Source organism: Nomascus leucogenys, chromosome 1a (assembly GCF_006542625.1).
Source record: "Nomascus leucogenys isolate Asia chromosome 1a, Asia_NLE_v1, whole genome shotgun sequence".
NCBI lineage: Eukaryota > Metazoa > Chordata > Mammalia > Primates > Hylobatidae > Nomascus > Nomascus leucogenys.
Genome location: NC_044381.1, coordinates 28984134 through 29005470, shown reverse-complemented (window position 1 = coordinate 29005470; position 21337 = coordinate 28984134). Strand labels below are relative to the sequence as shown.

Genomic DNA, 21337 nt, shown 5'->3' with positions numbered 1-21337 from the left:
GGTTTACATTGCAGTTTGACAAATAAAATTGTATTAAGTTATTATAGTGTCCCAATAAGCTTTTATTTTTTACTTTTTCATAAACCAAGTTAACTGGGGTCCAGATATGTTAAGTTTCTTAAGTTCAAGATTGCCAATCAGGTCCTGAAACTTGTATTTATTCATACAGCTATTCCAACATGTAAATATAAATTTGTTCAAAAGAAATGAGTGATACGATATGAAATGAGATGGCTTTAAGGAATGCTGTAGCACAACAGAAAATCGTCAAATATTTATGCCTATGTGGAGGGAAGACAAAGCCAATGGACTGTTTGTATTAGGCACTGAGTGATCCAAGCCTTTTTACTGTTCTTGACTTAGTCCAATAAGCAGCACCAGTGCCTGCAGTAATCAGCTGTTTGTATTATCTAGGAGCCCACTTATAGAATTGGGTGCTGAGGTATCTTATTTTGCATTATATTTAGTAGCCTATGTATGTTTGGTTAGAAGGAAGGAGGAGGGAGTTGAAAGGGGAGTTTGGATTTTAAGTTTGGCAGTAGTCATTCACAGTGAACATTTTTATATGCTATTATTAGAAATGGAAATTAGTCTTGTAGCCATTTAGATAATGTTCAACAAAGGCTTTTGCATATTTTTAGCTGGTTAGTTACTTGCTAAAATTATGCAAGAAATACGATTTTCCCTTTGTCTTTTTTGACTTTTGGGCTCCTTCCATTTTGCCTGCAAGTCTAACATATAGGTCATCTCTGGAGGAAGAATATTATATTTGATAGCTTGATCTAATGTGGTAAACTTTAATAAATACTACTGCCCCACTTTTTCTACCACCCTCTCTCACTCCTGCTATTATCCAGGAGAAATGCGATATAATTTCTTTCATTACAATTGAAGGGTGTTTTTTTTAGTCTTTTTATTTTTTCATTTATTCGCAAACATTAGGCTGTGTAGGTTTGTAGGTTTTCTGGCCAGTTTTGATTATTAAGAATCACAGCTTTTCTACCATTTCAGGTCACATTTATGAGTGATTCACTAATAAATCTAAGAACTTCAGTGGCTTGGGAGTAAATATGAGAGAAATGTTTCTACTGAAAGGAGAAACACTGAGAGGCAGAAGTGGAAGGCTATCTGGAGGGCTGTGGAATTTGCAATGGCCAGTGTTTCTGATCCTTAGGTTTGCAAGCTTATAAGCAATTGAAAAAGATCAGTTATTGAAGACTTATTTTTTTCTAAAAGTACTACTGTTTGATTCTATATGAGCATAATTAATGATTGTGCTGAATTAGGAATTTGGTTTGAGGGTTTCTGTAAGAAACACTGTTGGATACTGCATTTCAAAAATGATAGGATTTTTTCTTAAATTTTCACCTCCTACTTTCTGGGTGCTTTTTCTTTCATAATGTATCTTTATTTGACCCAGTTATCACTAGAGTTCAGTTGCTACCAGATTTTTTCTACCAGTTGTTGTTGGCATCTGATTCCATCTGTTTACTCATTTATTCATTTCCCATAAATTTTTACTCCAAATATCCCATAGGCAGTGTGTCAGAATATTTTCAGGTTTTTTTTAACCGGTTGACATTATATGGCATTTCTTTCTGAACATTCTGCCATTCATTTGTCAAGTATTTGTTGAAAGCTTACTATGTGCCACAGTAATAGGCTATGAAACAAATGATGAATGAAGTTCAATCCTTCTGTCTGGGAACTCACAAATTGGGAAATTTTGGGAATGAAGGGGAGAGAGGTTAAGAAACATAAAGAGACATATAAACAAACAGTAACAATATATGTTACTTCTTTTTTCAAAGCACACTTCATAACTTTTCTGTTCCCTAGTATCTAGCCTTTTTAATCTTTCTTCTGTACTGTTGTCAGGGATATTTTTCTTAGATGCAGATCTGATCCAAGTTATTCTCTGCATAGTATACCTATGGAGTAAGAACCAAACTTCTTAGCATAGCATGCTGGATATACTCTGTTTGCTCTCCAAATTCTCTCTTTACCATACTCTGTGCTTGGGGAGGCAGACCTTTATGGATTATATTAGCTGAGCTCCCTTGCCCTTTGGTTTCCAGTTGGGTTCAGCCAATGGGATACAGCTGGAGATTGCAAACTGGGAAGAAAGAGAGGTCAGATTATTTATTCTCTTGGTTCTCTACTTGTAGGGTCATTGGTTGACAGCGACTGCATCTTCTTGTATAGCTATAGTTGCAGCCACTGTAGCTGCCACTGGGTGCCAATAACTCTTGCTCTCCAGAGACTGATTGAACGGTAAGATAATGAAATTTAAACTTCAGGGCCCCTCACTTGCAGGGAATTTGCAGGGGCCTTAGGAATATGTTTACAAAGCTATTTATTTTTGTAACATTTGCAAAAGATATTTTTACATTCTTTCTTAAGAAGAGCCAGTGACTGGGCATGGTGGCTCATTCCTGTAATCCCAGCACTTTTGGAGGCCGAGGCAGGTGGATCACCTGAGGTCAGGAGTTCAAGACCAGCCTGGCTAACATGGCAAAACCCTATCTCTACCAAAAATACAAAAATTAGTTGGGTGTGGTGGCGTATGCCTGCCTGTAATCCCAGCTATTCAGGAAGCTGAGGCAGGAGAATCGCTTGAAGCCAGGAGGCAGAGGTTGCAGTGAGCCGAAATCATGCCACTGCACTCTAGCCTGGGTGACAGTGTGAGACTCTGTCTCAAAAAAAAAAAAAAAAAAAAGTGGGGGGGTACTAACAAAATGATATAATCTTCAGGCCCTATAAAACTGGACCCTCCAATGTCCTTAACCTTGACCCTTCAAACTTAGGTAGGTATAAGGTTTACAGGGAAGAGGACTACTGAATAACATACTTGGGACTGTTACTGAATATTTCATGGATGAAATAATAATTTGAGTTGGTTTTGTAGGATGAGGAGTTCTTCAGGTGAAGAAGGATGGAAAGGTCATTACAAATAGACGACACAACCTGTTCAAAGAGAATGAGTATTTTGATGTCTAAAGTAGGAGCATACTAGGTAGAAAACAAAGAAAGTACAAAAGCCCTGAGGCAGGAATATGTCTACCAGTTTTGAGAACAGCATAGAGATCAATGTGGCTGTAGACAAATTAGTGATGGGGGGAATAGTGGGTAAGGTTAGAGTTTCCTATTACTTGGGGTCTTGTAAGCCATTATAAGGACTTTGAGTTTTATCCTGAGTGAGACTGGGAAACATAGGAAGGTTTTGAGCTATGTGACATGATCTGACTATTGTTTTAAAACAAGTAGTCTGGCCACTGTGATGAGAATAGATTGGCTGTGTCCCCACCCAAATCTCATCATTAATTGTAGCTCCCATAATTCCCATGTGCTGTGGGGGGACCTGGTGGGAGATAATTGAATCGTGGAGGTGGTTTCCCCCATACTGTTCTTGTGGTAGCAAATAAGTCTCATGACAGCTGATGATTTTATAAGGGGAGATCTGATGATTTCCCCTTTTGCTTGATTCTGATTCTCTCTTGTCTGCTGCCGTGTAAGATGTACCTTTCACCTTCTGCCATGATTGTGAGGCCTCCCCAGCCACTTGGAACTGTGAGTTCATTAAACTTCTTTTGTAAATTGCCCAGTTTCAGGTATGTCTTTATCAGCAGCGTGAAAAACGGATTAATACACAGAGAGACCAGTTAGAAGGCTATTCTAGTAATTTACACAAGAGATGATAATGATTTGGACAAGAGAGTTGATGGTAGAGTTGGTGAGAAATGGAAAGTAGAGTTTTCAGGATTTGTTGATGGGTTAGATGTAGGGTATTAGAGTGACAGAAGCGAATCAGGGATAACGCTAGTATTTTTGTCCTAAGTAATTGGAATGGCAAAATTGCTGTTTACTGAGATGGATAAGACTGGAAAGAGCGAGTTTGAGGAATGGTGAAAATCAGGAGTCTTTTTGTACATTTTAAATTTAAGGTGCTGTATTCATCTGTTCTTGCATTGCTATAAAGAAATACCTGAGGCAGGGTAATTTATAAAGAAAAGAGGTTTAATTGGCTCATGGTTCTGCAGGCTATACAGGAAGCATGATGCCAGCATCTGCTCAACTTCTGGGGAGGCCTCAGGAAACTTAGAATCATGACAGCAGGTGAAGGGGGAGCCCACACCTCACATGGCCAGAGCAGGAGGAAAAGAGAGAGTGGGGAGATGCTACACACTTTTAAACAATCAGATCTTAGGGGAACTCACTCACTCCCTATCACAAGAATAGCACCAAGAGGATGGTGCTAAACCATTCATGAGAAACTGTCCCCACAATCCAATTTCCTCCCACTAGGCCCCATTTCCAACACTGGGGATTACAGTTTGACATGAGATTTGGTGGGGATACAGATCTAAACCATATTATTCTGCCCCTGGCCCCTCAAATCTCATGATCCTCTCACATTGCAAAATACAATAATGCCTTCCCAACAGTCCTTCAAAGTCTTAACTTATTCCAACATTAACTCAAAAGTTCAAAGTCTCATCTGAGATGAGGCAAGTCCCTTCCACCTATGAGCCTGTAAAATCAAAAACAAGTCAGTTACTCCCAAGACTCAATGGGGGTACAGTCATTGGGCAAATACTCCTGTTCCTAAAGGGAGAAATTGGCCAAAAGAAAGGGGCTACAGGCCCCATGCAAGTCCAAAACCCAGCAGGTTACTCTTTAAGTCTTAAAACCCCAAAATAATCTCTTTGACTCCATGTCTCATGTCCAGGAGGACACGGGGGTGGGCTCCCAAGGCCTTGGGCAGCTTGGACCTTGTGGCTTTGCAGAGTTCAGCCCCCACAACTGCTCTCGTGAGGTGGCATTGAGTGCCTGCAGCTTTTCCTGGTGTACTGTGCAAGTTACTGGTGGATCTACCACTCTGGGATCTGGAGGACTGCAGCCCTCTTCTCACAGCTCCACTAGGCAGTGCCCCCGTGGGGACTCTCTATGGGAGCTTCAACCCTGCATTTCCCTTCCACACTGTTCTAGTAGAGGTTCTCCATGAGGGCTTCGTCAGCAGCAGGCTTCTGCCTGGACATCCAGGCTTTTCCATACATCCTCTGAAATCTAGGTGGAGGCTCTTAAGCCTCAACTCTTGCACTGTGTGCACCTAGTTACAACTTGCACCCTCTGAAGCAGCACCCTGAGCTGTACCGGTGCCCCTTTGAGCCATGGCTGGAGCTAGAGCAGCTGGAATGCAGGGAGCAGTGTCCTGAGGCTACTCAGGGTGGCAGGCACTGGGCCTGGCCCACCAAACTATTCTTCCCTGCAGGTCTCCAGGCCTGTGATGGGAGGGGCTGCCTCAAAGGTCTTTGAAATTCCTTCAAGGCCTTTTCCCCATTGTCTTGGCTAATGCAAATTTCTGCAGCCTGCTTGAATTCCTCCCCTGAAAATGGACTGTTCTTTTCTGTCACATGGCCAGGCTGCAAATTTTCCAAACAGGTATGCCCTGCTTCCCTATTAAATATAAGTTCCAATTTTATGTCATTTCTTTGCTCACACATATGAGTATAGGTTAGAAGCAGCCAGGCCAGATCTTGAACTCTTTGCTGCTTAGAGATTTCTTCTTCTGGGTTGGGCATGGTGGCTCATGCCTATAATCCTAGCACTTTGGGAGGCTGAGGTGGGCGGATCACAAGGCCAGGAGTTCAAGACCAGCCTGGCCAACATGGTGAAACTCTGTCTCTACTAAAAATACAAAAATTAGCCAGGCGTGGTGGTGGGTGCCTGTAATCCTAGCTACTTGGGAGGCTGAGGCAGGAGAATTGCTTGAAACTGGAAGGTGGAGGTTGCAGTGAGCTGAGATAGCGCCACTGCAGTCCGGCCTGGGTGAAAGGGAGAGGCTCCATCTCAAAAAAAAAAAAAAAAAAAAAATTTCTTCTTCCACATACCCTCAACTATCACTCTCAAATTCAGAATTTCACATATCTCTAGGGCCAGGGTGCAATGCAGCCAGGTTCTTTGCTAAGCTATAACAAAAGTGACCTTTGCTTCACCTCCCAATAAGTTCCTGATTTACATCTGAGATCCCCTCAGCCTGGACTTCATCGTCCATATCCCTATAAACATTTTGATCGCAACCATTCAACAAGTCTCTAGGACATTTCAAATTTTCCCTCATCTTCCTGTCTTCTTCTGAGCCCTCCAAACTTTCCCTCTGCCTATTACACAGTTCCAAAGTTACTTCCACATTTGCAGATAACTTTACAGCAATACTGCTTTCCTGGTATCAATTTTCTGTAGTTAATCTGTTCTTGCATTGCTATAAAGAAATACCTGAGACTGGATAATTTATAAAGAAAAGTTTAATTGGCTTATGGCTCTACAGGCTGTACAGGAAGCATGATACTGGCATCTGCTTGGCTTCTGTGGAGGCCTCAGGAAACTTAGAATCATGGCAGAAGGTGAAGGCAGAACCAGAACTTCATATGGCTGGAGCAGGAAGAAGAGAGAGAGGGAGGAGATGCTATAGTCTTTTAAACAGCTAGATCTCAGGATAACTCACTCACTCATTATCACAAGAACAGCACCAAAGGGATGGTGCTAAACCAGTCACAAGAAACTGTTTACATGATGCAGTCACCTCCCACCAGGTACCGCCTCCAACACAGGATTACAATTCAGTATGAGATTTGGTGGGGCACAGATCCAGAGCACATCAGGTGCCTATTTGACGTTCAAATGAAGAAGGTGAATAGACAATTGGATATATAAGTCTGGGTAGAGTGGGTTGGGAATACAAATTGAGTGTTGTAAGCATATAGATGGTATTTAAAGCCATATGACTAGATGAGATACTAAGGAAGTGAATATAGATTTTTAAAGGGGGAGAGAGAAAGTGTCAACATCTGAGCTTTGGGACCCTCCAACACATCAGGGAAGTGGGAAGAACCAGCAAGTTAAAGAAGTAGCCAGAGAAATAGAGAAAAAAACAGAAATATGGTGATACAGAGAGCAAAGTGAATGAAGTGTTTCAGTGAGGCAGAGGTTGTCAACAATTCTTGGTATATCAAATAAGATAAGTACTGATAATTGACCATTGGATTTACCAATGTTCAGGTCATTGGTGATCTTGATGATGCTCAGCAGAGTGAATTTAAAATGAAGTGAGTTCATGGGAGGAGAGGAATTGGAGGCAATGAGAAGAGACAACCCCTGAGGAGTTTTGCTGTAATGGGGGACAGAAAGTTGTTCTTTGGGAAAAGAGGAGTTGAGAAGTTTTTGTGTTTTGTTTTAATTATTAGTGTTTTAAGATGGAATAAATAATAGTCATGTTTGTATACTGATGGGAATGATCCATCAGAGCTAGAAAAATTGCTGGAGCAATGTCTTTGTCCAGTCAAGGGGGGATGGGATTTAGTGCATAAGTGGAGAGGCTGGCCTTAGATAGGAACATAGACAATTCATCTGTTATGACAGAAGGGAAGGCGTATTATATGGATATAATTCTTGTACAGTAGGTGGGAAGACGTGGTGGGGGCTTTTGAAAATTATTTTCAAATTTCTTTTTTCTCAGTGAAATAGAAAGCAATGCCATAAGTTGAAAGATAGAATAGGGAGGTGTTAGAAAAAAGAGGGGGAAAAGTCATCTAGGAGAATGAGACAGTTAATACACAAGGGGAATGTAGTATGATTTCTGGGCAGAATTAAAGCCCCACTTGAGATTAGTAGTCATGAATTTAAGGTGACATCAGCCAGGTATGGTGTCTCACACCTGGAATCCCAGCACTTTGGGAGGTGGAAGCAAGTGGATCACTTGAGACCAGCCTAGGCAATATGATGACAACCTGTCTTTACGAAAAATACAAAAATTAGCTGGGTGTGGTAGTGCATGCCTCTATAGTGTCAGCTGCTAGGAAGACTGAGGTAGGAGTATCACTTCAGTCTGGGAGGTTGAGGCTGCAGTGAGCCATGATCACGCCACTGCACTCCAGCCTGGGCAACATAGACCCCTGTCTCAATAATAATAGTAATAATAATAATAATAATAAAGTGATATCAGTCAGCAGCCACATTAGCTGCACAGTTGCAGGTGCAGAATAAGTAGAAAGTTGGCCTTTGCTGAGCAAGTAAAATGAAGTCAGATGGAGGTAAGTTGTCAGTGTATACAAGAGAATGATTATGAAACATGAATATTTCTGATTGCATTTTTCATAATAGCCAAAAGCTGGAAATAACCTAAATGTTCATCAACTAATGAATGAATATACAGTGGAATATTAGCCATAAAAGGAAATGAAGTACTGATACATGCCACAGCATGAATGAACTTTGAAAACATCATGCTCAGTGAAAAACCAGATGTAAAAGGCCACATATATGATTCCATTTTTATGTAGTGTCCATAATGGGCAAATCCACAGAGAAGATAATTAGTGTTATGATTGGGGCTGTGTGGAGGAGGAAAGGGGAGTGGCTGTTAATAGGAGCATAGTTTCTTTTTGGAGTGATTAAAATATTCTGGAATTAGATAGTGGTAATAGTTGCACAACTCTAAACATACTAAAAATCACTTTAGAAAGGCAGATTTTATGGTATGTGAATTATATCTCAATAAAGCTATTATAAAAATAACATGCTAGTTCACTAGAAATTTGCTTATCCCAAACTTAGCAAATTGAACAGCTCAGAAATATAGTCTAATCAACTAATGTAGGACTAAGGTGAACAAGTAGCTGTGTTACAATGTTTGCAGTCTCTTTTCAGGTTTGAATATTACAGTTGTTTTTTTCTCAAACATCCCTTAGTATTAAAATGTTATTGGCTAAGTTGCAGAGCTTGTGAGGAGTGACCAATTCTGGCTCTGTCTTAACTACTTAGTATATTCATCCATCCCTTCCTCTCTCCTTCCAATTAACAAACCTTTACTAAGCTATAAAAATCATCAAGCACTATCCTAGGTACTACTGGTGATACAAAGATGGATTGGACTTGGTCCCCACCCTTGAATGTGAGGTTTAATGGGGAAATGAGGTTTAGGAACTTGGAGCACATTTCATTTTTAGGGTGAGGCTATTCTAATTGTTCTTCAGCATCCTCCCATCTATAGCTTATAGATAAAGTATGCACTCAAGGCATAAGAAACTTATTTGGATCTTCTTTAAGCCTGAAACATTCTTCCTTTTGTCTCTAGAACATCAGACATTCTTTCTCCTCTTAAAGTATTTTGGGGCTATCAGATGAAAACTCATAATAATTTTCTTTCTTCTGATGCTCTAGACCTCAAATATTTTTTATAAAAACTTCAACGTTCAAAATTACGATGTATGTTAGGTAAAGCGTGCATACTGGTGCTATCTGCAAAACAAATAATAATATTTACCTTGCAGGATTGTTGTGAGGGGTCAGTGAGTGTACATAATTCATATATGGAAGTGTCAAGCACACGAGCTCCTCAATAAACATTATTATATAGTATCGCTTTGCCAAAGTCTACAAACACTAATTTTATATCTGGAGATATGTTGAGATTGCGGATATAGTCATAGACGTTAACAGACAAACCCTAATTCCAAAAAGTTTGCCATTCATTGATGGAAATTAATTGGTTCAGAGATGTTGACCATGTCTACTTTATTATTTAATAACTTAATTAACTTACTACAAATCTATCGATGTTTTCCATCTTGGATTTTTATATCATAAAAATGTAGAATTCTTAGCTCATGACTATATGAAAATTAGATATTGGATAATGCTTTTAAGCTAATTATATTTTGAATCTCACGCCTAACTGAAATGTAATGTTGCATGCTGGGCTTTGAATTTACTAAGAAGTTCTTTTGTTATCTTCCTAGAATGGAGCTGGTTTGTCAAAATCCAAAGGAAGCCGAATTGGATTTGATAGCACACAGTGGGTATGTAGAATAAACAAGAAATTTCTCAATTATAGTGTTCATTTCATTCATTCATTTACTCCGTAAGTATTTGTTGAATGATGGCAATAATAATAGCCAGCTTGTGTGGTGGGTGGCCGATTGGTAGTGGCAGGTAAGGAATAGGCCCTTTACCAAGTGCTTTATGCAATGTCTTATTTAGTCCTTATGGAAACTTTAAGAAGTGAGTAAGTATTGTTACTCTCAATTCACTTAGAGAGATTAAGCTTAGTTGGCTAATAATTTGGTAAGACCAGATTCTGTCTGCCTCTAAAACCCACATTCACTGAGCTATGGTGTTTCCCTAAATGAATAAATATATGAATCAGATTTATTTGAATAAGGGAAAAGTAATGGTCAGGAATAAAAATCTATTCAACATATTCCTTTATAAGATGAGGGGAAACCAGCAATATTTACAATATATCTTTGTTTTGTTTTATAAATTTCAGAACCTACACATTGATAAAATATATTTTCCTATGTTTTAAAACTAAATTTAGAAAGAAAAACATTGCTGGGTTACTAATAAAACACAACATTTATTCTGTTAATATACATTATGGGAATGACCAGATATTTCTTGATACACTTCAGTCTTTGGCTTCTCTATAACCAGAGATGTGGAACGCTTTAAATTAGAAGTGGATTTTCAGATCACCAAGCAGTGGTCATTTTAGATCGTTGCTAACACCAAGTAGATTTTGAACTACTGTTTAAAAGTAAAGTCTGGGATATCCTATTATCAGGCTTCCCAGCTCTCTAGTCTATAAGTATCAATGTAAACTTTTAATTTATTAAAAATAGCAATTGTTTTGCTCTGTGAATTTAGAGTATTCTGAGGATAAAGGTAAGCATGATATACTTGGAATTTATACTACCCAGTCACAGTTATAAAGATTTTAGATTAAATTAAAAAGAGGTATTTTGTATGCTTCTCTGTGACCCTTCTCTACCTCCATCCCACCCTTAGGAAACACATACACGTAATACTTGGACCAGATTTATCATCCTGTGGTTGAAGTAATTTGCTGAGATTTAAAATTCAATATTTAACAGCCAAAGGCAACAGGGGTGATCTATCATACATTTTAACATTATAAGATGTGATGATACTTAGAGAAACATATATTTTTCAGGTTTGCCATTTATTAAGAGTCTTCATCTGTATGCTGAAAAGCAACTTCAGAAAAAAATTTAAAGCTGTAGTAGCTTCAGTTGGATAAAAGGTTTTCCTTTATCAATATTAACTGACAACATTCTGACAACATTCCCAAACCTTTTAGTAAATAGAGCAGTCAGAGAAGGTACAGGTTCACTGATACAGTTTAAAATGGAATTTGTGAAAAATTTGAAGCTTAAAATAATAGAAAAAAGTAGCGTGACTCTATCCTTTTCATTCAAGAAATGATCCTTGAGGTAGGAGAAAATACTGGATTTTTTTCAAAGTCTTTACTTCCACGGTACGCAAGCAAAAAGTTGAAGAGCAGCTTACCACATTCAGTGAGTTCTCTTTATACTCTTTTACATTGAGGGGACTAAAAAAAATTGTAAGTGAGGTCAATGAATCACTGTATTTGCAAAATCACAGGCAAGGAGAAGTACTAACATACTTCTTTTAGAAGGAATAAAAGGTGAAATCTCATCAATAGTGTGATATTGAGCCCTGGTAAAATTCTAGGGCTCAATGTTTATGGAGTTATTAAACAGATGACTTGGGAGCACTTAGAAAAGAAAATGATGATAATTAGGAACTAGCCTTTTACTAAGAACAAGTCCTGCCAAGACTTTTTTGGTTTTAATAAAATTTTAATACACAGATGAATAGGCTATTATGGTCTCAGCATAATCTCTTTTCAGCAAGATGTTTTTCATTCTTATAAACCAAATGAATTACTGAAGGTCAGATGATAATAGTGATTTAGAATTAATTGGATTTAGAATCAATTCAACATGTTTCCAAGGAGCATTAATGATTGTATTGATAACAACTTGGAGGATGTGTTTAGAAGGTGAGTTATAGAATCTCTGCTTGACCCTGACCTAATAATGGTAATGAAGCTATAAGTGTGTTCATCATATTTGTATTTAACACCAAGCTGAGATCCATTGAACAAACATTAAAGTACCTTATGTAGTAGTTCATCTTTCTTCCACAACCATTTCTTCCTTGTTTCTTTCCTAGTATAAAGCACAGAAAGCAATAACCCTAAAAGACACACACACACACACACACACACACACACACACAAAATAGCTAAATTGGACTATTAAAAATTTAAACTTCTACTCATCAAAAAACACTATTAAGAAAATGAATAAGCATGCCATAGAGTAGAAAATATTTGTAAAACATGTATCTCACAAAGGAATGGTATCAAAGATATATGAAGAACTCCCACACGACTCAGTAATAGATTTTTGTTCATGCCTTTCATCAAGTTGAGGACATATTTTATTCCTGGTTTGCTGAAAGTTTTAAATCATGAATAGATGCTGAATTTTGTTAAATGCTTTTTTCTATATTGAAATTATCATAGTTTTTTACTTTTTTCTGTTGATTTGTCAAATTTTATTGATTGATTTTCAAATGCTAAAGTAACCTTTTATCCCTAGGATAAATACTACTTGGTCATGATATTTACTTTCCTTTTTTATCTTTTTTTAGTTCATGTTCATGAGGGATGGTAGACTATACTTTTTTTTTGTAATGTCTTTATCAGGTTTTGTTTTTTGTTTTTTTTTTTGAGATGAAGTCTCTCTCTGTCGCCCAGGCCGGAGTGCAGTGGTGTGATCTCGGCTCACTGCAACCTCCACCTCCCAGGTTCAAGTGATTCTCCTGCCTCAGCCTCCCAATTTGCTGGGACTACAGGCACACGCCACCACACCCAGCTAATTTTTGTATTTCTAGTAGAGACAGGGTTTCACCATGTTGGCCAGGCTGGTTTCGAACTCCTGACCTTAGGTGATCCACCTGCCATGACCTCCCAAAATGCTGGGATTACAAGCGTGAGAAGTTTTGCTATTAAGTATCGCACTGGCCTCTTAAAATCAGATAGGAAGTATTTTCTCCTGCTCCATTTTCTGAGAAAGTTTTTGTAGAATTGGTATTCTTCCTTAAAAAATGATAGAATTCACCAGGGAACTGTCTAAGTCTGAAGTTTTTCCTTGTTGTTTTGAGGGCAGTTTTTTTTTTTTTTCTAACAAATTCGGTTTCTTTAATAGGTATAGGGTGATTCAGATTTTGTTTCATCTTGTGGTAGTTTTGTTAAGTTGTATTTTTAAAGAAATTTGTGTCATCTAAGTTGAATTTTTTGGTGTAACATTGTTTATCTTAACTTTTTACTTAGCTGTTTCTTTTTTTTTTTTTTTTTATACTTTAGGGTTTTAGGGTACATGTGCACAATGTGCAGGTTTGTTACATATGTATCCATGTGCCATGTTGATTTCCTGCACCCATTAACTCGTCATTTAGCATTAGGTGTATCTCCCAATGCTGTCCCTCCCCCCTCCCCCCACCCCACAACAGTCCCCGGAGTGTGATGTTCCCCTTCCTGTGTCCATGAGTTCTCATTGTTCAATTCCCACCTATGAGTGAGAACATGCGGTGTTTGGTTTTTTGTCCTTGCGATAGTTTACTGAGAATGATGTTTTCCAGTTTCATCCATGTCCCTACAAAGGACATGAACTCATCATTTTTTATGGCTGCATAGTATTCCATGGTGTATATGTGCCACATTTTCTTAATCCAGTCTATGGTTGTTGGACATTTGGGTTGGTTCCAACTCTTTGCTATTGTGAATAGTGCCGCAATAAACATACATGTGCATGTGTCTTTATAGCAGCATGATTTATAGTCCTTTGGGTATATACCCAGTAATGGGATGGCTGGGTCAAATGGTATTTCTAGTTCTAGATCCCTGAGGAATCGCCACACTGACTTCCACAATGGTTGAACTAGTTTACAGTCCCACCAACAGTGTAAAAGTGTTCCTATTTCTCCACATCCTCTCCAGCACCTGTTGTTTCCTGATTTTTTAATGATGGCCATTCTAACTGGTGTGAGATGGTATCTCACTGTGGTTTTGATTTGCATTTCTCTGATGGCCAGTGATGATGAGCATTTCTTCATGTGTTTTTTTGGCTGCATAAATGTCTTCTTTTGAGAAGCGTCTGTTCATGTCCTTCGCCCACTTTTTGATGGGGTTGTTTGTTTTTTTCTTGTAAATTTGTTTGAGTTCATTGTAGATTCTGGATATTAGCCCTTTGTCAGATGAGTAGGTTGCGAAAATTTTCTCCCATTCTGTAGGTTGCCTGTTCACTCTGATGGTAGTTTCTTTTGCTGTGCAGAAGTTCTTTAGTTTAATGAGATCCCATTTGTCAATTTTGCCTTTTGTTGCCATTGCTTTTGGTGTGTTAGACATGAAGTCCTTGCCCACGCCTATGTCCTGAATGGTATTGCCTAGGTTTTCTTGTAGGATTTTAATGGTTTTAGGTCTAACATATAAGTCTTTAATCCATCTTGAATTAATTTTTGTATAAGGTGTAAGGAAGGGATCCAGTTTCAGCTTTCTACATATGGCTAGCCAGTTTTCCCAGCACCATTTATTAATAGGGAATCCTTTCCCCATTTCTTGTTTTTGTCAGGTTTGTCAAAGATCAGATAGTTGTAGATATGCGGCATCATTTCTGAGGGCTCTGTTCTGTTCCATTGATCTATGTCTCTGTTGTGGTACCAGTACCATGCTGTTTTGGTTACTGTAGCCTTGTAGTATAGTTTAAAGTCAGGTAGCGTGATGCCTCCAGCTTTGTTCTTTTGGCTTAGGATTGACGTGGCGATGCGGGCTCTTTTTTGATTCCATATGAACTTTAAAGTAGTTTTTTCCAATTCTGTGAAGAAAGTCATTGGTAGCTTGATGGGGATGGCATTGAGTCTATAAATTACCTTGGGCAGTATGGCCATTTTCACGATATTGATTCTTCCAACCCATGAGCATGGAATGTTCTTCCATTTGTTTGTATCCTCTTTTATTTCATTGAGCAGTGGTTTGTAGTTCTCCTTGAAGAGGTCCTTCACATCCCTTGTAAGTTGGATTCCTAGGTATTTTATTCTCTTTGAAGCAATTGTGAATGGGAGTTCACTCATGATTTGGCTCTCTGTTTGTCTGTGATTGGTGTACAAGAATGCTTGTGATTTTTGTACATTGATTTTGTATCCTGAGACTTTGCTAAAGTTGCTAATCAGCTTAAGGAGGTTTTGGGCTGAGACGATGGGGTTTTCTAGATATACAATCATGTCATCTGCAAACAGGGACAATTTGACTTCCTCTTTTCCTAATTGAATACCCTTTATTTCCTTCTCCTGCCTGATTGCTCTGGCCAGAACTTCCAGCACTATGTTGAATAGGAGCGGTGAGAGAGGGCATCCCTGTCTTGTGCCAGTTTTCAGAGGGAATGCTTCCAGTTTTTGCCCATTCAGTATGATATTGGCTGTGGGTTTGTCGTAGATAGCTCTTATTATTTTGAGATACGTCCCATCAATACCTAATTTATTGAGAGTTTTTAGCATGAAGAGTTGTTGAATTTTGTCAAAGGCCTTTTCTGCATCTATTGAGATAATCATGTGGTTTTTGTCTTTGGTTCTGTTTATATGCTGGATTACATTTATTGATTTGCGTATGTTGAACCAGCCTTGCATCCCAGGGATGAAGCCCACTTGATTATGGTGGATAAGCTTTTTGATGTGCTGCTGGATTCGGTTTGCCAGTATTTTATTGAGGATTTTTGCATCAATGTTCATCAAGGATATTGGTCTGAAATTCTCTTTTTTGGTTATGTCTCTGCCAGGCTTTGGTATCAGGATGATGCTGGCTTCGTAAAATGTGTTAGGGAGGACTCCCTCTTTTTCTATCGATTGGAATAGTTCCAGAAGGAATGGTACCAGTTCCTCTTTGTACCTCTGGTAGAATTCAGCTGTGAATCCATCAGGTCCTGGACTCTTTTTGGTTGGTAAGCTATTGATTGTTGCCACAATTTCAGAGCCTGTTATTGGTCTATTCAGAGATTCAACTTCTTCCTGGTTTAGTCTTGGGAGGGTGTATTTGTCGAGGAATTTATCCATTTCTTCTAGATTTTCTAGTTTATTTGCATAGAGGTGTTTGTAGTATTCTCTGATGGTAGATTGTATTTCTGTGGGATCGGTGGTGATATCCCCTTTTTAGTTTTTTATTGCATCTATTTGATTCTTCTCTCTTTTCTTCTTTATTAGTCTTGCTAGTGGTCCATCAATTTTGTTGATCTTTTCAAAAAACCAGCTCCTGGATTCATTAATTTTTTGAAGGGTTTTTTGTGTCTCTATTTCCTTCAGTTCTGCTCTGATTTTAGTTATTTCTAGCCTTCTGCTAGCTTTTGAATGTGTTTGCTCTTGCTTTTCTAGTTCTTTTAATTGTGATGTTAGGGTGTCAATTTTGGATCTTTCCTGCTTTCTCTTGTGGGCATTTAGTGCTATAAATTTCCCTCTACACACTGCTTTGAACGTGTCCCAGAGATTCTGGTATGTTGTGTCTTTGTTCTCGTTGGTTTCAAAGAACATCTTTATTTCTGCCTTCCTTTCATTATGTACCCAGTAGTCATTCAGGAGCAGGTTGTTCAGTTTCCATGTAGTTGAGAGGTTTTGAGTGAGTTTCTTAATCCTGAGTTCTAGTTTGATTGCACTGTGGTCTGAAAGACAGTTTGTTATAATTTCTGTTCTTTTACATTTGCTGAGGAGAGCTTTACTTCCAACTATGTGGTCAATTTTGGAATAGGTGTGGTGTGGTGCTGAAAAAAATGTATATTCTGTTGACTTGGGGTGGAGAGTTCTGTAGATGTCTATTAGGTCCACTTTATGTAGAGCTGAGTTCAATTCCTGGATATCCTTGTTAACTTTCTGTCTCGTTGATCTGTCTAATGTTGACAGTGGGGTGTTATAATCTCCCATTATTATTGTGTGGGAGTTTAAGTCCCTTTGTCGGTCACTGAGGACTTGTTTTATGAATCTGGGTGCTCCTGTGTTGGGTGCATATATATTTAGGATAGTTAGCTCTTCTTGTTGAATTGATCCCTTTACCATTATGTAATGGCCTTCTTTGTCTCTTTTGATCTTTGTTGGTTTAAAGTCTATTTTATCAGAGACTAGGTTTGCAACCCCTGCCGTTTTTTGTTTTCCAGTTGCTTGATAGATTTTCCTCCATCCCTTTATTTTGAGTCTATGTGTGTCTCTGCACGTGAGATGGGTTTCCTGAATACAGCACACTGATGGGTCCTGACTCCTTATCCAGTTTGCCAGTCTGTGTCTTTTGATTGGAGCATTTAGCCCATTTACATTAAACGTTAATATTGTTATGTGTGAATCTGATCCTGTCATTATGATGTTAGTTGGTTATTTTGCTCGTTAGTTGCTATAGTTTCTTCCTAGCCTCGATGGTCTTTACAATTTGGCGTGTTTTTGCAGTGGCTGGTACCGGTTGTTCCTTTCCATGTTTAGTGCTTCCTTCAGGAGCTCTTTTAGGGCAGGCCTGGTGGTGACAAAATCACTCAGCATTTGCTTGTCTGTAAAGTATTTTATTTCTCCTTCACTTATGAAGCTTAGTTTGGCTGGATATGAAATTCTGGGTTGAAAATTCTTTTCTTTAAGAAAGTTGAATATCGGCCCCCACTCTCTTCTGGCTTGTAGAGTTTCTGCTGAGAGATCAGCTGTTATTCTGATGGGCTTCCCTTTGTGGGTAACCCGACCTTTCTCTCCGGCTGCCCTTAACATTTTTTCCTTCATTTCAACTTTGGTGAATCTGACAATTATGTGTCTTGGAGTTGCTCTTCTCGAGGAGTATCTTTGTGGCGTTCTCTGTATTTCCTGAATCTGAATGCTGGCCTGCTTTGCTAGATTGGGGAAGTTCTCCTGGATAATATCTTGCAGAGTGTTTTCCAACTTGGTTCCATTCTCCCCATCATTTTCAGGTACACCAATCAGACGTAGGTTTGGTCTTTTCACATAGTCCCAAATTTCTTGGAGGCTTTGTTCATTTCTTTTTATTCTTTTTTCTCTAAACTTCCCTTCTCTCTTCATTTCATTCATTTCATCTTCCATCAGCGATACCCTTTCTTCCAGTTGATCGCATCTGCTACTGAGTCTTCTGCAATCTTCGCGTAGTTCTCGAAACTTGGCTTTCAGCTCCATCAGCTCCTTTAAGCCCTTCTCTCCATTGGTTATTCTAGTTATCCATTCTTCTAACTTTTTTTCAAAGTTTTTAACTTCTTTGCTATTGTTTTGAATTTCCTCCCGTAGCTCAGAGTAGTTTGATCGTCTGAAGCCTTCTTCTCTCAACTCGTCAAAGTCATCCTCCATCCAGCTTTGTTCCGTTGCTGGTGAGGAACTGCGTTCCTTTGGAGGAGGAGAGGTGCTCTGTTTTTTAGAGTTTCCAGTTTTTGTGTTCTGTTTTTTCCCCATCTTTGTGGTTTTATCTACTTTTTGTCTTTGATGATGGTGATGTACAGATGGGTTTTTGGTGTGGATGTCCTTTCTGTTTGTTAGTTTTCCTTCTACCAGACAGGACCCTCAGCTGCAGGTCTGTTGGAGTTTACTAGAGGTCCACTCCAGACCCTGTTTGGCTGGGTGTCAGCAGCGGTGGCTGCAGAACAGCGGATTTTCGTGAGACCACAGATTCAGCTGTCTGATAGTTCCTCTGAAAGTTTTGTCTCAGAGGAGTACCCGGCTGAATGAGGTGTCAGTCTGTCCCTACTGGGGCGGTGCCTCCCAGTTAGGCTGCTCAGGGGTGAGGGACCCACTTTAGGAGGCAGTCTGTCCGTTCTCAGATCTCCAGCTGCGTGCTGGGAGAACCACTACTCTCTTCAAAGCTGTCAGTCAGACAGGGACATTTAAGTCTGTGGAGTTTCTTGCTGAGTTTCTGTTTGTCTGTGCCCTGCCCCCAGAGGTGGGGCCTACAGAGGCAGGCAGGCCTCCTTGAGCTGTGGTGGGCTCCACCCAGTTCGAGCTTCCTGGCTGCTTTGTTTACCTAAGCAAGCCTGGGCAATGGCGGGCACCCCTCCCCCAGCCTCGCTGCCGCCTTGCAGCTTGATCTCAGACTGCTGTGCTAGCAATCAGTGAGACTCCGTGGGCATAGGACCCTCCGAGCCAGGTGAGGGACACAATCTGCTAGTGTGCCGTTTTCCAGGCCCGTTGGAAAAGCGCAGTATTAGGATGGGACTGACCCGATATTCCAGGTGCCGTCTGTTTCCCCTTTCTTTGACTAGGAAAGGGAACTCCCTGACCCCTTGCACTTCCCGAGGGAGGCAATGCCTCGCCCCGCTTCGGCTCGCGCACAGTGCACTTCACCGACTGTCCTGTACCCACTGTTAGGCACTCCCTAGTGAGATGAAAGCGGTACCTCAAGCAGAAATGCAGAAATCATCCGTCTTCTGTGTCGCTGGGGCTGGGAGCTGGAGACCGGAGCTGTTCCTATTCGGCCATCTTGGCTCCACCCCTACTTAGCTGTTTCTTACACTGAGGTAATAAACCCCTATAAGGCAGAGATTATTGTGTTCTTGGCATTTGCATAATACTCTACGCTAAAAACAAATGAGACTGATTCTTAGCTTTATCTCATTCTTTATCCTTAAAATTGATATTTTGTCTATTTATGTATCTTGTATATATTTTTATGAGTTCCTTCAGATTTTCTGAATAAGAATTTATTCTTAATTTCATGAAGCACCTTTTTGATAGGCAAACATTCCTTTAAGTCTTGCTTTCATTGAAGTAGGCTTTTAAGCAATAGTGTATGCCTGATATTCTGTTTATCCTTGTTGTTCTTAGGTATTACTTATTCCTAAGTATGATTTAGTCTGTTTTCATTCTACTGTTGAATTTTTGTTTTTTTTTTTCAGGAGGGGACCCTACTTACTACCCAGCAGTTATATTTTGAAATATTGCGGTATTAGAAAAGCACATTATATATGGCAGTCATCAAGCAGGCAGAGTAGTTTGGTCTGAGTCTTTTGCTTAGAAAGATTATTAAGCAGCATTACAGATATGAAGAAAAATGGTACAAACAACTGATTTTTGTTTTTGAAAGATTAACAAGACTGATTTTTAAAAGCTGACAGATAGTTCTCTCAATTTTGCTTGAAAAGATTTAGCTAATACTAAGAGAATAATTTTGTAAGCCCCACATTTTCATGTCAGATACCACTTCCTCTGTGAAATTTCTTATCCCTTTGATGTACGATAAATTTCTAGCTTACTGGTCTGTACTTTTATAATATGTTGTATATGTTTTTATTATAGCATATTTCACCTTATATTGAAAATGTTCATCTTTCTTAGAAGACTGCTTATTGAGAGCAGAGACCATATGTGCTATTTAATCATTTGTATTTTTTAGCACAATGATAAGCATGGTATCTATTGGGTAAATACTCTGCATTCTTATACAATTAATGAATTAAAATGTTATAAAATAGGCTGTTGTGTTGGCTTACTGGAATTACGAGAATTCTTTTTCTCTCAAACAGCGTGCAGTTAAAAAATTTATTATGTTAACATCCAACCAAAATGTACCAGTGTTTCTTATTGATCCTTTGATATTGGAATTGATTAATAAGAACTTTGAACAAGTCAAAAATACTTCTCATGGCTCCACTTCACAATGCAAGTTTTTCTGTGTTCCAAGAGACTTTACTGCATTTGCACTGCAGTATCACCTATGGAAGAATGAAGTAAGTGACTTGCTTTCAGATAATGGAATGTGTCTCTTTTTACAAAATAGTATGGGTTTAGGCTAGTTTAAAATGTAAAACATTAAAAAATTTTCCTAAAACACTTTATAAATTGTATCAGGAATATTTTCAGCTATAAATAACAATATAACTAATCACTAAGGCAAATAGGGAATTTCTTTTTCTTATATAATGAGAGGTTAAAAGGTTAGTGGCTATTGATATTAGTTTAGCTAGCCACTGATGTCAGGACTTGTGTCTCTGAAATTCTTTATTCATTTACCTCATTATCACAGGATAACTGTCATAGCTCCAAATATCACATCCATGTTCACAACAGGAAGATGAGAGGAAAGATTCTGCTTTTTTGCTGGGGGAGACTTCTCAATATCAGTATTTTTAGGTCATTTCTGTTGAACTGTTTGATATCTCATAGAAAAAGCCTACAAGGCTTATTTTTACAAAGAATATTTTATACTGTCCCTTTATATTCCCCAAATGAAGTTCATAGAAATTATAACCCTCCTATATACATAATTCCCCAAATCAATATAATGTATTAACTATAATATAACCTAGAAATAAAAGGAAACGATATATATTACAGTGTGCAGATGCTCCAGAATAACTATACTGGAAGACATAATAAAGTAATTCAGATGCTTCTATTTAGAAGTAGGATCACAGAATGTGGTAGCTACAAATATAAC

At 38.8% G+C, this 21337-nt stretch overlaps 1 protein-coding gene across 7 annotated transcripts in view; it reads left to right on the top strand.

Annotated features, from left to right (window-relative positions):
* Positions 1-21337, top strand: part of FKTN (fukutin) — a 101121-nt gene that overhangs the window by 25542 nt on the left and 54242 nt on the right. For 6 of the 7 annotated variants that reach the window (XM_030825959.1, XM_030825749.1, XM_030825863.1 and 3 more), the window contains 2 exons: positions 9798-9857; positions 20424-20627. In XM_030825959.1, the coding sequence (XP_030681819.1) occupies positions 9798-9857; positions 20424-20627 (264 nt within the window). Of the gene's footprint in view, positions 1-9797; positions 9858-10373; positions 11379-20423; positions 20628-21337 lie in introns of those variants that run through there. The other variant, XM_030826069.1, reaches the window with a different exon arrangement.